General features: G+C 36.2%; 1 protein-coding gene across 23 annotated transcripts in view; it reads left to right on the plus strand.

Moving 5' to 3' along the window:
• LOC131432971 (trichohyalin) overlaps nucleotides 1-22,047 on the plus strand; it is an 82,000-nt gene that overhangs the window by 22,593 nt on the left and 37,360 nt on the right. For 17 of the 23 annotated variants that reach the window (XM_058599636.1, XM_058599643.1, XM_058599646.1 and 14 more), the window contains 7 exons: nucleotides 89-254; nucleotides 953-1,165; nucleotides 18,309-18,473; nucleotides 18,530-18,768; nucleotides 18,836-18,985; nucleotides 19,326-19,422; nucleotides 19,607-19,662. In XM_058599636.1, coding sequence (XP_058455619.1) covers nucleotides 113-254; nucleotides 953-1,165; nucleotides 18,309-18,473; nucleotides 18,530-18,768; nucleotides 18,836-18,985; nucleotides 19,326-19,422; nucleotides 19,607-19,662 — 1,062 coding nt within the window. In that variant the 5' untranslated portion in view covers nucleotides 89-112. The remainder of the gene's footprint in view (nucleotides 1-88; nucleotides 255-952; nucleotides 1,166-18,308; nucleotides 18,474-18,529; nucleotides 18,769-18,835; nucleotides 18,986-19,325; nucleotides 19,423-19,606; nucleotides 19,663-22,047) is intronic. The other 6 variants (XM_058599650.1, XM_058599655.1, XM_058599656.1 and 3 more) reach the window with 4 other exon arrangements.

The raw sequence follows: 22,047 nt of genomic DNA on the forward strand, positions 1-22,047 counted from the left end.
ACACGATGTTATTGCAATGGCATTACCTACAAATAATCCAAATCAACAATACTCCCGTCACACCTTCACATACACGTCTACATCATAGACCGCGGATTATTCGCGGCATATTATGTCTCGTGAAGCCTACAGTTCAGGTCAAGCAATAAATACAGGCACTAGAAGTCCCGGTCGCCCGAATAGACGCCTAACTGAACTACCGACCGTCGATAGGTCACCTTCGAGAGACTACGGAGCCCGAGGAAGTCCTTTAGGTGATACTCGATTTCTAACCAAAGTCAATTAAATTGCTTTTACTCATTACTGAAAAAAAAACAATTAAACAATTTTTTACCTCGAATAATAATAAGTTATCGTACTTTGATAAAACTTTTTCGAAATTTGTTTTGATTACCATTTAATTTTAAACTACTCAATAATGTTTGGCGCATTCAAGATAGACAATTGAAGATGAACAAATACATCGAACGTTCGAAATGAAAAATGACCTGCATTCGCGATTAATCTATCTTCAATAGCTGTTTGTAACATCCTTTCTTTTATATCTATTTTCGACGGCTATATGCGACGGCTTTCTATTTTCTGTCGAAGTGTTAAAGTGCTGTTCCTATTTTGAGACATTTTCTGCAGAACACAAAACCCTGTAATAACCTTACGTTCATATCGCCTAGATATATTTACTACAGTCATACAGTATGTTTCGTAGCTTGTAGATACATGTGCCCTCTCTATTTATTACTATGTTTTTGTCAATATCGATTATATATAGAATCACGATAAGGGAACAACACAAGCATTGTTTTGTGAAAGTACGGTCATTTTTTGTTTTGCTCATATTTCATTTTTGCTATGCATATTTCTACATTTCCTTCCAATTTTTGTCAGTTGTTGTTTCATTTACCTTTACCTAACAGTGTATCCATGTTTTTGAACATGTTCAATTCATTTGTAGGATACAGACTCCGCCAAACGCGCTCGGGAAATTCCTCACCCTTACATTACGGTCTGCAATCTCATCCCCATCATAATTCTTTTACAGCCATGGGTAGTCCATACTACAGAGATATGGATGAGCCAATAAGCCCAGCTGGGGGCGGCCATCATCGCAGCAGAAGTGCCACACGTGCACCCACACATACGATGGAATATCCGCGAGAGCAACTCCGTAAGTATCTACATCTATGTTATAATATAATAAAATAAAACCATACTGAGCCAGGTTTAAAATTTAATTGTTGGAGTTATAAACTGAGCATATTTTCATTTTCTTCAATGTTTCGTTTCAAAATACTACTGTTCCTAAGCAATTAATTAAACTTATAGCTTTACCACAAAATTAGCATCAATGAAATTAATAATAACAAAACTCCTGAAATTACCTTGTAGAAAGATAATCTACGAGTTCATGTCGATTTAAATTTGACCAATCACTAACAGCTGTTAATGCGTTAAAGCGTTTGTTTTCTATACTTCACAGAAGCACGTAGTTATCAAAATTCTGATCACGAACCGCATCTAAATGAAAACCATGAAATGTCGTATTTAAAGCAGTCGATTCGTTTAGAAATATCAAAATTGAATTTGAAAATCGTTCTTGTTTACAGTGTACAACTAAGATCCAAATCTTATTCAATACTAGTTGAATTACACTGTGTTCCTCGGAAATGTTTGTGAAGGAAAGGCCGCAAAAAAAATCTAGGAATTGTCCTGCCCCATTGAATTACTCTGATCGTAGTGAAAAACAACTTACACACAACCCAATTGAGTATTACTCCGTACATGTTCAGATTGCGCGCGGCCAATGTCCCATCACAGATCTCACAATAATCACAATTTTCACGCATTTCGCTCAAAATCTAGTCAGGTTTATGTTTGATTTCTTTTGCTATGAACATTTAAAACACCTTTCTCTATATAAATACCTTCTTAGTAATCTCTGAGTTCCAAAAAGTATGTGTGCTCGTAACGTACTTGAATACCTTAGGCTTCCATAGTTATAAGCATTTACTACTCCCTCCTTGATTTAAAAAATCTTATGACATCATTATTTCCACGTAATCGCTCAAGATTGTGTTAATAATTATTTTAAAACGAAAGGTTTATCATCATAACTACATTCGTACTATCCCGGGTTGGCGGTTCAATGCATAGGGCACTGGTCTTTCAAACCAGTTGTCGTATGTTCGAGCCCCAACCTGGAAGGATTCGTAGTGTCAGTAGAATCGTAGCACCAGCCATGCAATGGTTCTGTACACTCTGAATCGGCTGCGAAATCTGTTGAAACAGAAGGTCAAATTCCACTACAGGAATGTAATACCAAGGCAAAAAAAAACATTCGTACTATAGAATAATGATACAGTTAATACAAATATTGTCGTAAACTTATTTCCTTGGGTCACCTTGGGTCGATAATTTTCTCAATTTACATAAAAAATGGACATTGATTCTATGATTTCTTCGTCAATTTAGATCAATGTTACCTCCCTTTGGTAAGAACTAATTCCACCTCCCTCTTGTGAATATTTCTGTGACACTCCTTTGTTGATAGAAATATACAGTACTGGTCAAGGAGTACCATTTTTTCGTAAAATCCGATCAATTTTACCCATGTTTGGGGCACTTGCTACACTCCCTCTCCCTCAGAATAACCTAATAATCTATTTTGATGTGATAATAGTATCTGTATTTGTCAAAGAGCATCGCTTCTTGTCGAATAAATTTTGCATTGAATTTACTACAGCTCTCTGCCCTCTGAGTAGTGTAGAAAATATCTGAGCTCGTCACAAAAGTGTCGCTGGGGCGAGATGAAAATTGATTTTCAACACCCGCTTCTCCTAGTCTAAATCTTCCGCCCCCACCGTTTGTCGACAAATAAGATAAATTTTACAATAAACACCTCTTTTTAGAGGTAATCTACCTTTTTGTTCACCAGTGCAATGAATTCCAATATATTCTTATACGATATATATAGAATTATTCTGATATATACAAACAATTGGACTGAGAACTTCTTTAATAGAGACACTTGCTATCTTTGTCTGTGCCTGTCGAAAAAAGTCGATTTCGTAAAATTCGAAACATTTTGCCTCAAACTCCCCCTGTTAGCACTATACCTCCATCCCCCTTCTACACCTTAAAATATTCCTTAAAGCAACCTACACACAGCAATAATCTATTGAGTTGTTTCGGAGTTATGTTCAATCAGATAAACAATTTATCCTTTAAACCACCTTTTTTGGAGGCACTCATTATATTAACACCCTACAAACACCATTAAGGTGTTTGCATAAGAGACGTCACGCTATTTTGACAATTTTGGACAAATTGTCACACCAGCAAAGACCCCCCACCCCCCTATGTCACATGTCACAATTTCAAAATAAATAAAATTCATCCTTATACATACGTAATATGTATGACAAATCATACAAATATGAGGTAAAAATCGATTTATTACATGCTGTCATTAGATTACAAAATATCCCTAAAACTTCGAAAACATCGAAATCATTTTTTGACAAAAATATTTGATTGAAATTGATGAAACATATAAATCATTTGTTTTGATTCCCCTAGGGGTACACAAACATAGTGATCTTTATATCACATCGATCAAAATCGGTACTGATCTTCCGTCACAGAAAATCGGTAGTGATTTTGAGCTAATATGATTCTTGATTTATGTAACTAAGATCAATCATTGGATGATTTGTGTAGGAAATCACATATGATAATGGAAAATTGTCAATTTTGTATCTTTGGGAAATGCTCCTTTAACACTCATACAGTGTTCGATTTCGGTTATTTGATTCGTAATAAAATGAATACTAGATTAAGGGAAATAAATGCTAGATGAAGGTTTCATGAAAATAATTAGCTTGCATCGTAATTGATATTGTTAATTTGACAGCACTCACTACGCAATTGCAATACGCTGTGCAAAATTAGTTAAAAAAATATTTCACACCACATAGTGATTAGAGCGACAAAAGACTTTGTTTTACTTTCACCTGGTTGATACTGATGATGATGCTTATGCAATGTTTTGATTGATCACAATAAAACGCTTCTTGACATTTAATATTGCTGAACAAATTTCAAATACATCAAGAAGAATGAAATTCCGATTCGACCGACCAAACAAACTCATTTAAATTATTTCATTCTTTGTGTGGTTTATAATCCACCTCTGCTTACCACCTATCATTAGATTCCCGAAAGTTATAAAATCCAATATTTTTCAGCGATTAGTGCACTTAGTGATTAGTTATTGACTGAAATTATCAATACATAACTTAAGTTCAACCGGTTCAAGGCATCATCTTTCAATGCTCATTTCAGGTAAAGTTATTAATTTCACTAATTTACTCGCCCCTCCGTGAACTTTTGCTGATCATATCAGATATGATTTCCTACATAAATCATATCCGATCGAATCAGTAGTGAATTTTTTTAGAAATTAGATCTTTACTGATCTCGACTTGACATGATCATGATCTTACAAAAATCAAAATCACTTAGAGATCAGATCAGTTGTGATTTCGCTACGATGTTTTTTTTTCCTAGACTAAGATTCGTTGTAATGAAATCAGGAGTGTTTTTTTTAGACCTTAGATCACTAATGATTTTTGATTTTCGTAGCATAGCTTTTCATGTGAATGAGTTTGAAAAAAAATTCCGTTCACAATACAATGGATTTAAGAAGCTTTCATGACCCTCTCATGACCCTTATTGCCATCTCTGAAGAGCAAGAAGTACCTGTGCTTAGTTTGATAGAAATTCGTTAAGTAGTTTCGGAGTTATGTCGTTGCAAGAATTACACCTCCTATTTCAGAAGCGCTTACTACATCCACCCCTCAAGAATATCCTTATAATCATATGTAAGTTGTACAAAAAGTATCTATGTTCTTCCAAAAGTATCGTTTTTTAGTCAAATTAGATAAATTTTTCCATGAACCCCTTCCATTTGAGGACACTTGCTACATTTCCTTCCCCGCAAAAATACCCTTATAACCATTTCTGAAGAGCAAGAAGTATCTGTTTCAAGTTCGATAGCAATCCGTTCGGTAGTTTCGCAGTTATGCCGATACAAACATTAAACCCACATTTTAAATGCTACATACATAAGGTATGCAGGTATGCAAAATGTTTCTATGGTCTTCAAAAAGTTTCGATTCTCATCAAATTATATAAATTTTTCCATGACCACCCCCTGTTAATAACACTTCCTATGCTCTCTCCCCTATAAAAATACTTTTATGACCATCTCTGAAGAAGGGTAAGAAGTACCTGTGCCAAGTTTAGTGGCAATCCGTTCAGTAGTTCCCGAGTTATGCCCTTTACAAACATACAAACATATATCCTTCTATATATATATATATATATATATATATATATATATATATATATATATATATATATATATATATATATATATATATATATATATATATATATATATATATATATATATATATATATATATATATATATATATATATATATATATATATATATATATATATATATATATATATATATATATATCTATCTATATATATATATATATATATATATATATATATATATATATATATATATATATATATATATATATATATATATATATATATATATATATATATATATATATATATATATATATATATTCTTGATATCGCCTAAGGTTCTTACCTTTAATTGTAACATAACATGCGACAACTCCAATACCTGGTATCGAAGGGAGGACGATAGAAGGAATAGCACTTTTTCATACCCCAAAGTACTCTTCCGTACGGATCATCTCGATCCAGGTGAAAGGTGTTAAGATTGTCGATGGATAACTTAGCCTTCGAATGATACGATCGCCTAAAGAAGGGGCCATTTTGCAACCAACTGCTTCAAAAATATTTTGAGCCACTAATAGACTTTTAAGAGGTTTATATATATTGAAGGTAGCCATGATTCAGACCACAATTTTCTAAATTTTCTGATCGATCTTCAGGGGATTTTGGAGTTCTTGAAGTCCCAGAAAGTGGTGGATATTCTTGATCAGAATTTAATTTTCCATTGCCTGGAGCTTTTTGCTTCGGTTTTTTACCACTTTCTATTGTAATTTTTGCACGAAAATTAGCTCTGCATTTTGGCGAAAAACTTAGTTGATTTTCTGATTTTAGTTAGTTATTTTTTGAGACAACTAAGAAAATCTTACTTTTGCTAATTTAGATTTTCTAATTCTCATTCCCTTAATAATAATAAAACATTTGTTGAAATGACTATATTTTTAGTTGAATTCACCAATTAAACGTGCTGTTATTTCTTAGCTAAGGCACACTTCATTTCCCTTCAACTAATTTTTTAGTTGAATTAGAAAAATAAAACGTTCTTTTCAACCAACATAAATAGTTGAATTGGCTTCTGCAATTTGCACCTATATGGTGCCCTGTCACCGAAAAAAACGGTAACACCGTAATGACTGACTACTAGCCACTAGATGGCACACTACTACCGAAAAAACTTTTAGTCGCGGTTGTCTTTTTTATATTGGTAGGTATAAATATGATGTTGTACTGGAGAGAAAGACATGAACGAAACATAAACTTTTTTTTGAAAATTTTTCTCCTAAATCGCTGTTTTCTTCATTCGACTTCGCGAAATCGACTCACTCACTGAAAACTTTGAGCACACTTTGAGTGTAACATTCGAAACTCACTTAACTGTTTCACTTAAAAACATTATTACGCACAATCGCTTCAAATGCGCACCAATTGTGAATAAATACACTTTCCACAAAGAGTTTACGGCATATGTAAATAATCGGTTTAGAAATTTATATATGGATATATCGTAACACATGCGAAAACATCAAAACAATTTGCAAGCAGTTTCAATAAGACTGTCCTTTTTAGCTTTTTAATGAATTGTTTTACTTTGACACTTCTCATGAGTTTTTGGTTAATAAATTTGTTAATAAAACCAATTTCATTTTTGTTTTCTTTGTGCTGTCCTTTAGCAATGATAGTGATAGATAAATAGAAACAAATTTTCTGATTTTAACAAAATTAGTTGTCAATGAGATTTTCGTGTTGGATTGAAATATTGCTGGTTTGTGTCCAGGATATTCGCCAACTAAACACATTCCTAAAAATAAGAGTTTTTTTCAGGAAAGTAAATTCTTAATTTTAACTAATTTCATAAGTATTTTGGAAATTTTGTTGTTAAAATTAACTAATTCAAAAACAGTAATACGAATTAGGCACAGAGCTAATTTCGGTCGTTCCGTGTGGGATTCCCTCTAATGACACCTTCGAACCCTTACTAGGGAGCTTGTGACAGGATATATTTCTCCTCTTTTTAGAACTATGAGGAACCGCCTAAGATGTACCTTTGAGGGAGTCTCATAATCGCTCTCGTCAGTTGACAAACAAACGCAGGAATTTTCGGTAGGTAGCATAGCACTCTTCAACATTTCTGCGAAAGAGCACTAGAAATGTTGTTTGAGTGAAGGTCTATATATATATATATATTCTTGATATCGCCTAAGGTTCTTACCTTTAATTGTAACATAACATGCGACAACTCCAATACCTGGTATCGAAGGGAGGACGATAGAAGGAATAGCACTTTTTCATACCCCAAAGTACTCTTCCGTACGGATCATCTCGATCCAGGTGAAAGGTGTTAAGATTGTCGATGGATAACTTAGCCTTCGAATGATACGATCGCCTAAAGAAGGGGCCATTTTGCAACCAACTGCTTCAAAAATATTTTGAGCCACTAATAGACTTTTAAGAGGTTTATATATATTGAAGGTAGCCATGATTCAGACCACAATTTTCTAAATTTTCTGATCGATCTTCAGGGGATTTTGGAGTTCTTGAAGTCCCAGAAAGTGGTGGATATTCTTGATCAGAATTTAATTTTCCATTGCCTGGAGCTTTTTGCTTCGGTTTTTTACCACTTTCTATTGTAATTTTTGCACGAAAATTAGCTCTGCATTTTGGCGAAAAACTTAGTTGATTTTCTGATTTTAGTTAGTTATTTTTTGAGACAACTAAGAAAATCTTACTTTTGCTAATTTAGATTTTCTAATTCTCATTCCCTTAATAATAATAAAACATTTGTTGAAATGACTATATTTTTAGTTGAATTCACCAATTAAACGTGCTGTTATTTCTTAGCTAAGGCACACTTCATTTCCCTTCAACTAATTTTTTAGTTGAATTAGAAAAATAAAACGTTCTTTTCAACCAACATAAATAGTTGAATTGGCTTCTGCAATTTGCACCTATATGGTGCCCTGTCACCGAAAAAAACGGTAACACCGTAATGACTGACTACTAGCCACTAGATGGCACACTACTACCGAAAAAACTTTTAGTCGCGGTTGTCTTTTTTATATTGGTAGGTATAAATATGATGTTGTACTGGAGAGAAAGACATGAACGAAACATAAACTTTTTTTTGAAAATTTTTCTCCTAAATCGCTGTTTTCTTCATTCGACTTCGCGAAATCGACTCACTCACTGAAAACTTTGAGCACACTTTGAGTGTAACATTCGAAACTCACTTAACTGTTTCACTTAAAAACATTATTACGCACAATCGCTTCAAATGCGCACCAATTGTGAATAAATACACTTTCCACAAAGAGTTTACGGCATATGTAAATAATCGGTTTAGAAATTTATATATGGATATATCGTAACACATGCGAAAACATCAAAACAATTTGCAAGCAGTTTCAATAAGACTGTCCTTTTTAGCTTTTTAATGAATTGTTTTACTTTGACACTTCTCATGAGTTTTTGGTTAATAAATTTGTTAATAAAACCAATTTCATTTTTGTTTTCTTTGTGCTGTCCTTTAGCAATGATAGTGATAGATAAATAGAAACAAATTTTCTGATTTTAACAAAATTAGTTGTCAATGAGATTTTCGTGTTGGATTGAAATATTGCTGGTTTGTGTCCAGGATATTCGCCAACTAAACACATTCCTAAAAATAAGAGTTTTTTTCAGGAAAGTAAATTCTTAATTTTAACTAATTTCATAAGTATTTTGGAAATTTTGTTGTTAAAATTAACTAATTCAAAAACAGTAATACGAATTAGGCACAGAGCTAATTTCGGTCGTTCCGTGTGGGATTCCCTCTAATGACACCTTCGAACCCTTACTAGGGAGCTTGTGACAGGATATATTTCTCCTCTTTTTAGAACTATGAGGAACCGCCTAAGATGTACCTTTGAGGGAGTCTCATAATCGCTCTCGTCAGTTGACAAACAAACGCAGGAATTTTCGGTAGGTAGCATAGCACTCTTCAACATTTCTGCGAAAGAGCACTAGAAATGTTGTTTGAGTGAAGGTCTCATTTTTCGTTGCGCAGTTTGTATGCGGGCATGGCGAGAAGTCTCTTAGACACTTTTCAATTTCTCCTTAGCAGGAGACATGGCTCTCTTCACATTTGGCTCGGAACTGTCCATGCTTTTACGACAGATGTAAAAGAAAAATAAAACGGTACTTGGCTTTTATTCGATCCGACAGAATGCAACAAACAAGAAAACAACCAAAATTAGCGAACAGTACCCCAGATAATTTTTGTTGATTTTCTATAAAAGCTCACAAGTGACCTCTAAAACGGATTAATACGGTTTATCACTCGATCGCACTAGTACAAACATAGCTGAAATAAGGAAGCGTACAGTTTAATAACGCTGGTTGGTTTACACGCGTTAAATACGACAACGGTTGAACTACAGGTAGAAACCTGTTGGCAGCAGCCGTTAAAACGTATAGTCGTGCTGCATAAGAGAGCCCTAGTGCTGGGCCAAGCTGGTGAAGGAAACAACAAAGGGCGTTTCCCAAACTCTACCCAGGCCGCAATATACAGCCACAAGTGCTGAGCAGGAGAGTGCAAAGGCACATCGAAGAGGAAGAGTGCAAAGGCACATAGAAGCAGGAGAGTGCAAAGGCACACCGGTGCGAAGGCACTTCGGTGCAGAAGCATATCGGTGCGGAGCACAAGGAAGAAGGAGACAAGACAACTCGGTCTTTCCACTGCCATACAACACGCAGGTATACACCGGTGACCTGCGCTGGTTACAGCTGGCGAAGACGAAAGCAAATCGGAATTCGAGTGGTGCTGGATGTCAGGTAGCAGTAGCATCACATCATATTCTATCGCTACAGTGAGCTTCAGCATTGTATCAACGTCCAGATACATCCAACAAGAACATCTAGAGCAACGAGGATCTACACGGCAGTGCAACGGAGATAGGCAACAATTTCAAGGTAGAAGTTTTTTCTTTTCCTTTTGATTGAGTACTGTGTAGTGTTGGTTTCAAATTTTATTTTAAAGTTTAGTTAAAAATTTTAATGTAATGGATGAATCCATGGACGTAAATCCTAGCATGAATCCGATACCCCCACGAACGAAAAAATATCAGGAGAGCTCTTCTGGGCCTTGGATAGTCTTTTTTAGACGTATATCAAAGCCATTAAACATTTTTCAAATTAATAAAGGTTTGACATCACGATACTCTTCAATCAAAGAGATCATAAAAGTAAATAACGATAAAATTCGTGTTGTGGTAAATAATTTGAAACACGCGAATGATATTGTCTCTTCGGAACATTTCAATAAAGAGTATAAAGTTTACATACCCTCCAAAGATGTCGAAATTGACGGTGTTGTTACCGAAGCGAGTCTTTCGGTAGATGATTTACTCAAGCATGGTGTTGGTCGTTTCAAGAACTCTATGCTTGAGGGTGTGAAAATACTGGAGTGCAAACAACTGTACTCAGTAGTTCATGAAGAGGAAAAAAAAGTTTATCGCCCATCAGACTCGTTTCGAGTGACATTTGCCGGGTCTGCGTTGCCGTCCCATGTCTATGTCGATAAAATTCGCCTCCCTGTTCGGCTTTTTGTTCCAAATGTAATGAATTGTACGAACTGCAAAAAATTCGGCCACACAGCTACTTACTGTAGTAATAAACCAAAATGTATTAAGTGTGAAGGGCCTCATAAAGATAATGATTGCAACAAGGAAATTGAAAAATGTATTTATTGTGGGAATAGTCCTCATGATGATATTTCAGTATGCACTGCATTTAAAGTGCACAAAGACAAAATTAAGCTTTCTTTAAAAGCACGGTCTAAGCGCACATATGCAGAAATGCTTAAAACGGTCATTGATGTCCCCCCTTTGGAAACCGAAAACGGGTTTTCAAATCTAGAGGAACCAGAGGACTCTGACTCTGACGAAAATAGTGAAGGTAATTCGTTTATCACTACCCAAGGGTCAGTTAAGAGAAAGAAGTCTTCCTCCAAATTACCAAAAAAAGACACCTAAAATTTCATCTTCAAAAAAAGATCCCCGTGTTAAACAAAAAAAGTCAAAACCAAAGACTGTGCCTCCTGGTTTGTCAAATTCACAAACCAATCCAGGATCTAGTACAGAAAAAGATAATAATCCAGTGGGCTCCATTTCACAGCCACCAACAGGATTACTGAAGTTTTCGGAAATTGTTGAATGGATTTTCTCAGCATTCAATATATCTGAACCCTTAAAGACCCTCATAATGGCATTCCTTCCAATAGCTAGAACCTTTTTGAAGCAGTTATCAGCTCAATGGCCAATTGTCTCAGGTTTTGTATCTTTTGATGGATAATTTATCACCCGTCGCAAATGATACAATCACTGTCCTGCAGTGGAATTGTCGAAGCATCATGCCAAAACTTGATTCATTTAAAATATTATTGCATAGTCAAAAATGTGATGTATTTGCTTTATGCGAAACATGGCTTACTTCAAACATAGCTTTAAATTTTAATGATTTTAACATTATACGTCTCGATAGAGACTCTCCGTATGGTGGAGTGCTTTTGGGAATTAAGAAATGCTATTCCTTTTATAGATTAAACATCCCTTCAACTTCTAGTATAGAAGTTGTTGCTTGCCAAATAAACATTAAAGGCAAAGATATTTGCATAGCTTCGGTTTATATTCCTCCAAAAGCACAAGTTGGACAGCAACAGCTTAATGAAATGGTTGAAGCCCTTCCTGCACCACGATTGATTCTGGGGGATTTAAATTCTCACGGTATTATGTGGGGTTCCGTTTACAATGATAGCAGATCATCTTTAATACAAAACATTTGTGACAATTTTAGCATGACGGTATTAAATATGGGTAGCATGACACGGATCCCAAGACCTCCGGCACGCCCAAGTGCATTAGATCTATCTCTTTGCTCAACATCAATTCGACTAGATTGCACCTGGAAAATACTGCCTGATTTACACGGTAGCGATCATTTACCAATCATCATCTCAATTAGCAGTAGCAATTGCATTGCTACTTCCGCTAGTATTCCATATGATATGACAAAAAATATCGACTGGATTAAATACCAAAGTAGTATCTCTAGTATTTTGAATTCAATGGAAGAGCTCCCTCCACTTGAAGAATATGACTTCCTCATTTGTTCGATTCTGGAGGCAGCAGAACAATCCCAAACTAAACGCTTTCCTGGGCCAACGACTAACAGAAGGCCTCCCAACCCCTGGTGGGACAAAGAGTGCTCAGAGGCTAAACTCGCAAAACAAAATGCTTGCAAGACGTTTCTAAAACGGGGAGGAGGATCTCCTCAGAATTTTGAAAAACTTATGGTTTTAGAAACCAAGTACAAGAGCATACTTCGAGCCAAAAAATGTAGCTATTGGAGACATTTTGTCGAAGGTTTGTCAAGAGATACCTCAATGAGCACTCTTTGGAACACGGCCAGACGAATGAGGAATCGTACCGTGGGCAATGAGAGTGATGAATACTCGAACCGATGGATATTTGACTTTGCTAGGAAAGTTTGCCCAGATTCTGTTCCTACGCAGAGCATTATACGGGAATCTCCTCCAAATAATGGTTTTATTAATAACCCATTTTCAATGATGGAATTTTCTATAGCACTCTTGTCTTGTAACAATAACGCTCCAGGGTTGGACAGAATTAAATTCAACTTGGTGAAGAATCTGCCCAACCTCGCAAAAAGACGTTTGTTGGAATTGTTCAACAAGTTTCTTGAGCAAAATATTGTTCCACCTGACTGGAGACAAGTGAAAGTTATCGCCATTCAAAAACCGGGGAAACCAGCTTCCAATCACAACTCATATAGACCCATTGCGATGTTGTCCTGCATCAGAAAATTGTTCGAAAAAATTATTCTACGACGTCTCGACACTTGGGTCGAGACGAACGGTTTGTTGTCAGATACTCAGTTTGGCTTCCGTAGAAATAAAGGGACGAATGATTGCCTTGCATTACTTTCGTCTGACATCCAAATTGCCTTCGCTCAAAAGCAACAAATGGCATCTGTATTTTTAGACATTAAAGGAGCATTTGATTCAGTTTCCATTGATGTTCTTTCAGACAAGCTTCACCAAAATGGACTCCCAGCGGTTATAAATAATTATTTGCACAACCTTTTGTCAGAGAAACACATGCATTTTTCACATGGCGATTTGGCAACACTCAGAAATAGTTACATGGGTCTCCCGCAAGGCTCATGCCTCAGTCCGCTCCTCTATAATTTTTACGTAAATGACATTGACAGCTGTCTAGTAACCCCATGTACACTAAGACAATTGGCAGATGATGGCGTGGTTTCAGTTACTGGACCCAAAGCTATTGATCTGCATAAACCATTGCAAGATACCTTAGATAACTTGTCCGATTGGGCTGTTCATCTTGGTATCGAATTCTCTGCGGAGAAAACAGAGTTAGTCGTCTTTTCAAGAAAGCATGATCCCGCGCAGCTTCAGCTCCATATGATGGGAAGAATGATCCAACAGGTTTTAACTTTTAAATACCTCGGGGTGTGGTTCGATTCCAAATGCACGTGGGGAGGACACATTAGGTTTCTGATAACAAAATGCCAACAAAGAGTAAATTTTCTTCGAACAATAACAGGATCTTGGTGGGGTGCTCATCCGGAAGATCTAATAAAATTGTATCAGACAACGATACTTTCAGTGATGGAATATGGATGCGTTTGCTTTCGTTCCGCTGCAAACTCTCATATTATCAAACTGGAGCGAATTCAGTATCGTTGTTTGCGAATTGCTTTAGGGTGCATGCATTCGACACATACAATGAGTCTTGAAGTTCTGGCGGGAGTTCTTCCATTAAAAGATCGATTTTGGGAGCTTTCATCACGCCTGCTAATAAGATGTGAGGTGCTGAATCCCATGGTAATTAATAATTTCGAACGACTAGTCGAGCTTCGATCTCAAACAAAATTCATGACAGTATATTTTAACCATATGTCACAGGAAATCAACCCTTCAAGATATATTCCTATCCGTGTCAGCCTCCTAAATGTCCCTGACTCAACTTTATTTTTCGATACATCCATGCAGCGCGAAGTGCGTGGAATCCCGGATCATCTACGTTCGACGGAAATCCCAAAAATATTTTCAAGTAAGTTCAGGCATATTGACTCTGAGAAAATGTTTTACACGGACGGATCGCGAATTGAAGAAGCGACAGGGTTTGGTATGTTCAACAATAATGTTTCGGCCTCATTTAGGCTTCAAGAACCTGCATCTGTTTATATAGCAGAGCTAGCAGCAGTTCAATATAGTTTGAGTGTAATCGTCACATTAATTCCAAACCATTATTTCCTCTTCACAGATAGTCTGAGTGCAATTGAAGCCATTCGCTCAAACATGACTGACAAGACTGAACCGTTTTTCCTGGGCAAAATAAAACAGTGCCTGAACGACATATTGAACAATAATTATCTAATCACTATAGTCTGGGTCCCGGCTCATTGCTCCATTCCTGGCAATGAAAGAGCCGATATTTTAGCCAAACGTGGTGCTATTGAGGGTGAAATTTATGAGAGACCAATTGCTTTCAACGAATTCTATAGCTCGTCTCGCCAAAGAACACTTGCCAGCTGGCAAGCTTCTTGGGATAAAGATGATCTGGGTCGGTGGATGCACTCAATTATTCCGAAAATATCGACAAAGGCATGGTTCAGGGGACTGGATGTGAGTAGAGATTTCATTCGTGTGATGTCTAGACTCATGTCCAATCACTACACGTTAGATGCACATCTCCTTCGAATTGGGCTCTCCGAGACTAATCATTGTGCTTGTGGCGAAGGTTATCGAGATATTGATCATGTCGTTTGGACATGCGTGGAGTATCGTGATGTCAGATCTCAACTAATAAATTCTTTGCGTACCCAAGGTAGACTATCCAATATCCCAGTTCGAGACATTCTTGCTTGTCGTGACCTTTCATACATGAAACTTATTTATCATTTCATAAAGAAAACTGGAGTTTCAATTTAATAAAGGCCCCTTTCAAGACTTAGTTCTGATCCCAGCTGCGTCCAAGAGTTCAACCAATAGCTAAATTAGAATAAAAATAATGTAATGATACAAACAAACTCGAAACAGTTTATGAAATTATTAACAAAATGTCTGAAAATAACAGCTTATTTTATAATTTATAGAAGTTAATCGTTTGGTTCAAATAATTTTCCGAGTAGATTTCATAATTAATGACGAGTTACCTAAGATGATATTTAAGTAATAAGAGAATATGTTTTAATAAATGCAAAACGTTGTGACTATGTTAGAATTAAATTAGGATAAGAATATTATGTAAAAGTGATGCTACGGCGAAGAAAAACTTATGTAAACTGCCTTAAGAAATAAACGTATTTATGAAAAAAAAAACGCACGATTTTATTACGCAAATTTACGTCCAATCAGTCCGATAGTTACAGTGAAACTGCCATGTAGTATTTGATTGCAACTCAACGTTCCGAATTTCCAAACGTAGTGTTTATTTCAACCATTTGTTCATACCGATTGCTTCGAGTCGTATTTTTCCATATTTCAGCTATATTTCGTAAGGACAGCGATTTCAGTTATCCTTACGATGGATGGTTCTCCTAGCATTTGTTACAATTCGTGGATCATACGCCATCTCTACGTTCCGTCTTTCATCTGCACTCCGCCACTGGTGCACAGTAACTTTCTTTCGAAAACACTAGGACGCATTGGTCCTCTGGCAACATAGTCCAGGTCTCGTGACCATGGAGAACAGCCGATCTAACGCGCGTTTTGTAGATGGTTAATTTTGTACGGTGGCGTACTTTACTCGATCGAAGGTTTCTCTGAGTCCAAAGTACGCACGATTTCCTGCCAAAATAGGCCTCTGAATTTCTGCTGGTATCATTGTAGGCATTGACCAGTGCTTCAATATTTTTTGCAGTCCCAAATAAACGAACTCGATCGATATCGTTAACGTCTAATCATATACGTGATGGGTAGCGTAGTGTTTCTTCTTTTATTTGTTTCCATCATCTTCTCAAGGTTGCAAATCACAATATCGACGTCATCATCGAAGCCGAAAAACTACACGAATTTTGGGAAGATCGTAAACTACACCTTCCAAAGCAATATTAAATAAAAGGCAAGAGAGTCCATCATTTTGCTTTTGCTCTTTCCAATGTTTCTCCACGGTTTGTCTTATCATAAATCTACAATCTAATTGACACAAATATCTACTTTTTGATAAACTTTATTTTCCCTTAGAAATTAAAAGTGCATGACGAACCATATTCTTATACTCTATTACATGGATAGACTACGATTCAATACAGATTGTCATCAGAAAGTACAAAGCGATGTATAAGCTACTCTGATTGGTTTGAACGAACGATATAACGAATCGTTTCATTTTGACTTTTAACTAACGGGGTAATATCAGAAACACATTGCATTTGATTGCATTTTTGTTGTTCTGTAAATTGTGACGGAAAAATTCATACTACTCCATACTACCCATACACATTTATAAAAAGAGCGTTCCATCTAAAATTTCACATTCTACATTTAAAGTATGCATTTTGACACTTCAATTAATAGTAATTATTTTTAGCTGAGAAACTTTGTACTACTCAAGCATTATGAGAAATATACTTATGCTGACACAAATCACCTAACAACGAATTGAAATAGTTTTGAGCCAAAGCATGACATAAGTGATGTTAACATTTTTTGCATTGTGCTTCATCTTATCTTGTTAAAGATGAAATGAATCAATGAACTTTCTCTAATGATTTGCGATAAGTTTCCGCTTGACGTTAAAATTAAAATAGAATTCAATACCGACACCGACTACTTCCGAGTGAAGATATACTAGGTTGTTAGTTCGATACATTCTGCTATTGGAAACCGTGTAATCCTATGCATGCCCGCATGGATCTCGAAAAGAGAAGGTTTGTTAGTAGATATTCCAATAATATTATGAAGAGTTTATTACTCTGAGTAGCTGGCTACCGAGAATGCATTTTTTTGCAGTAGTATGTACTTCCTGTTGATAAAGTACACGAAATAATTTCTTTCAGAAATTCCTCCTTTTTAATTTGATCGATATTTACGCGCAGTCCATTATTAGATAAAACTTTGTCCTGGGATTGTAACCAGGCCAATATTTACACAAAAATACGAAATACTACGGATGAATGGATTTCAAAATAACTAATCACTAGATAAAATATAAACATCGTAAATGAATGAATATATGTGTTCAACATATTATGTATAAACGATTATATGTATTTGGTCTATTTTGTCTCATTTATTTGTTACTGGTTCGAACTGGAACGGTGTCCGTGCATATTATATGAACTATGGTCACGTTATGAGAATAATTTTTCACATGTTCGCTAAAGAATCAAATTTTAGCGGGCTTAATCGGTTCCCTTTGAAAAGTTCCGTTCTTCAAACCTAAATCTTTTCTTGAGCTATGTATTACACATAAGGTCAAATTTCTTTTTCGGAAACCAAATGTTCCGCCCAAAGTATACAAATATCTCATGTCACACAGATGAGGTAAATCACCAAGACAACTGTACCAATGAGAAGTTAAGCGGACTAGATTAGCGTCACCCTGTGTGTACGTGTTTCAGGTTATGCAATGTAGTTCCTATTTCAGTCAATGATCTTCTTCTACGTGCTGATTTTTTTAATTGATTTTATATGGGAATATTTTTCTACAGAATCATTGAACCAATAACGAGCTTTTTTACATAAATACAATTAGGGTGGCTGTAAACAATCATGGAACTGAAAAATTTATTTGGAACGATTCTCATGGTATCATACATATTCCAATTAATACTCAATTTCACCTCTCTATGTTACGTAATTTTTAGAAATAGAACACAAACAGATGCATTAAGATCTGTTGTTATCGAAAGTTTTCTTAGCATCCACATTTCAATTCACAGGGACACGTTATCAATCGTTGGATAGAGGATTAGATCCCCACGATCGAGAGTTTATCCCCATTCGAGAACCAAGAGACCGTTCGCGGGATCGATCACTTGAACGAGGTCTTTATCTGGAGGAGGAGTTGTACGGTCGACCACCAAGACAAAGTCCGAGTCATATGAGTACGCTTTGGTTAGGCAGCCGTAAAGTCTATTTATTGAATCTTTGTATATTGCAGGTATGCCGGACCGGGGGTACCTCGGTGATCTACAGGTACAAAACAATGACCTCCAACGAGAGCTCGGCAATCTTAAGAAGGAACTAGAATTGACAAATCAAAAATTAGGTAGTTCGATGCACAGTATTAAAACATTTTGGTCTCCAGAATTGAAAAAGGAAAGAGCTCTTCGGAAGGAAGAAAGCGCCAAATACAGTCTTATCAACGATCAGTTGAAGTTACTGAACAGTGAAAATCAGGTACATATTTTACCGAATAGCTTTTCGCATCTTCTGAAATTTTTGATGTTCTATACCAATCTACCAGAAACAAGCAATGCTGGTACGACAACTCGAGGAAGAGCTACGGCTCAGAATGCGTGCCCCTAACATTGAAATGCAACAACAAATGGAGGCGTTGTATGCGGAAAATGAGCATCTACAACGGGAAATCTCCATTCTTCGTGATACCATCAAGGTAGGTGTTAGCATTAATTTTCTCTATGAAAAATTCCGCCTAGGAATAGTTTGGATCGATCTAAGGTATTTCAATAAAAATGGGAAAGCGAAAAAAATATTAAATTTTACACCATACATTTTCAAAATTGAACCCTAAATCATCATTCCGTATTTTTTCGCCCATATTGTAGTAAACTGTCTACGGAAACGTTAATTTCGTTGTTACTTGCTACTTCGAATAAGACATACCCTCTCACAGCTGGTGAACTAGTTTTGCGACGGTTCACGTGCTAAATCCATTCTGTAATAATTAACTCTTATTTCCTTTCCATCATACTTCCGTTCCCATATATACACAGGAACTCGAGTTAAGGATAGAAACACAGAAACAAACTCTGCAAGCCCGAGACGAGAGTATTAAAAAGCTGCTGGAGATGCTACAAAGCAAAGGAATGGGTAAGTGCTATCATACGTATCACGCTTTTTCTACGCCCAAGTGTCCCAATTGAACTCACAAAAGCACAAAACGTAAGTAAAGTTGCTGGCGTGATATTGCGAGGCTGCGAAAAATGCTTGTCTGTTGGTAACTGACCAGCTGCATCTTTTCTACTCTTTATCCATGCCAACTGTCATCACAAAGGTAAAGAGGAGGAACGCCAAATGTTCCAACAAATGCAAGCTCTAGCCCAGAAGCAGGTGAGCATTACGCTTGTGTTGTTTATACAATCTGATTCGTGTAATACAATTGTGTTGACGGTATCAGTGCTTACAAAAATAGTCGATTTTTCCATTTTTAGCAGCATTTATACTTTATCAATCGCTTTTTGTTAAAAAAATTTTAATATCGGCAAGAATTGGTTAGATATCGGTATCGTAACTTATAAGAATACAATATCTCGGAATATTAAAAAGTTTAGAAATAATTAGGGAAACAACTCGAAAGAGATTGTCAATGTATTTTAACCGAGACTAGTAGGGTGTAGCCAAAACCCTGTATTGGTCAATACCAAAACAATCAATATTATATTAGTGATAAATCGTATACAGACAACATTTCAGTTATTTTTAATATTGCATATGCACATTGCATAACAAACTCTTTCAGTTGTTTAGAACATAACATCATTTCTGATCTGCCACATCTGTTTCTGGCACTAAATACAACATCACGTTTTGTTTAGCACTGGTTTCATGTTTTGTCTTAGTTTTTATCGGTTGTTTGTTTAGTAAATTAGTTTCTTTGGCGAAAGAATTATTATTAATGTTACTCCCGCAAGCAATTGATTAATCGCAAAAATCGCCTTATTGAGCAGAGATCTTGTACGGTTTTATTTTTTTCAACAGAAACAGAGTTTATCACCTGAAAGCGAAAATTGAACATTTGCAAAAAGGCTGATCTAGTGTTCGTGATTAGGAATCTTTGACCAATAGATTAGCATATCTACAAATATTTGTCGTTTTCATGTTATTCTAAGAGAATATGTTTTGTTTAGTAAAATATCGTATTTGTGTTTTGTGATTCAAAGCTGAGAAGAAAATTCTGCGATATAATGCATTCATATATATTTTGATGATCAATAATTCTTTCGTCAAAAAATCGAGCATTTTTGACGAAACTTATCGGTAATGACGGCTCCAAATAATATAGAAAACAATAACTGTATTGGCAATAGATAATCCATAAGACCGACTAATTTTGTTCATGAACTATGGTACGACGGGTTAGTTCATAATAACCCGTTGCAGCTTGTCACTAGTAACTATACCTTGATAGTAGTAACAATTATACAGAAGGGGCCTGCACCCGTAAGTGTTCTGAAAAAATTTGTTTCGCCATTCGAATTAGATAATTCCATTGATTCCGGATTATGTATAATTATCGCTTTCCCATTTTCTTGAAATTGAAATTAACTATGAAACAAGAATGCCGCGGTGAACAACAACTATGTTCTTCTCCTTTTAACGCAATTTTCAGATGTACGATTACGACACCTGCTCAACAACACCAGATTTAATGCGAAACCTTTACCAGGGACAACCGCCAAATTATAACTCTAACTACACATCGACCACAATGTTGGATCGTTCCGGACGATTACCAGCAAGACGATATAGTATAAGCGGTTTGCCATCAAGCTCTTTAGTCGATTACTGTAATCTATCAGATAATGCGGCGAATCTTTACTCGCAATCGGCCAATCTAACGAATTTATTGAACGAAACTACAAAATCATTATCTAGATCATCAAATATATTGAATATGCGTTATGCGCAGACGCCAACCTTGGCGCAGCAACAAATCGGTTCTGTTGACTCTCTAATGAGCCATCCATCACTTTACCAAGTGTCTCAACCCCCACAACCACCACCACCACCACCACCTCCGCCACCACCGCAGCCATCACATGAAAAAATATTGACAATGCCTGGCAATTTTTGCTCATACCCAAATGTCAATACCCAAATGCCACACTATAATCCAAACAATATGACAAACTATATCGGCGGTTACCGACCCTCGTCTGACTATCTACTGTCGAGACCGATCTACAGTAATACCTACTTGAACCCGTCGAATCTTCTATCCCAGCCACACAGTATCCTGTCCCAGACGAAAAACATTCTGTCGCAGCATTACGCGTCCAATCCGATAATGTCGCGATCACTGACCAATCTGCCATCGTCATCTTCATCCTATCATTTTTACAATAGACGTCAATTCCCTGCCGATTATCCACCACTCATGAATGATTACGGTAATTTTTCATACAAAAGTAATCCATACTATCAGTCGCCATTCTCGAAACTAGACTTAGACTATAGTAGAGCCAGCGATATGAAAAGACAAGTAAGTTTTAAGTTCGATGTAGATACATTGTCTATTGATTCGTAAGAAATCGTTCCTTCTGTTGTATTCTTCTATGAGTTTGTTCCGCAGCTCAATGTATATCACCCCATTGCCGTAGATATGAGGGCACACGTGCATAACAGTGCAACACGAATAACTGTGGTATTGATGAAAACATCAATGCTTCAACATGGCCGGCAAAGTTATATGTTCATGTGTTCTTACTATTAGTA

This window comes from Malaya genurostris, chromosome 2, assembly GCF_030247185.1.
Source record: "Malaya genurostris strain Urasoe2022 chromosome 2, Malgen_1.1, whole genome shotgun sequence".
In the NCBI taxonomy this organism is placed as follows: Eukaryota; Metazoa; Arthropoda; class Insecta; order Diptera; family Culicidae; genus Malaya; species Malaya genurostris.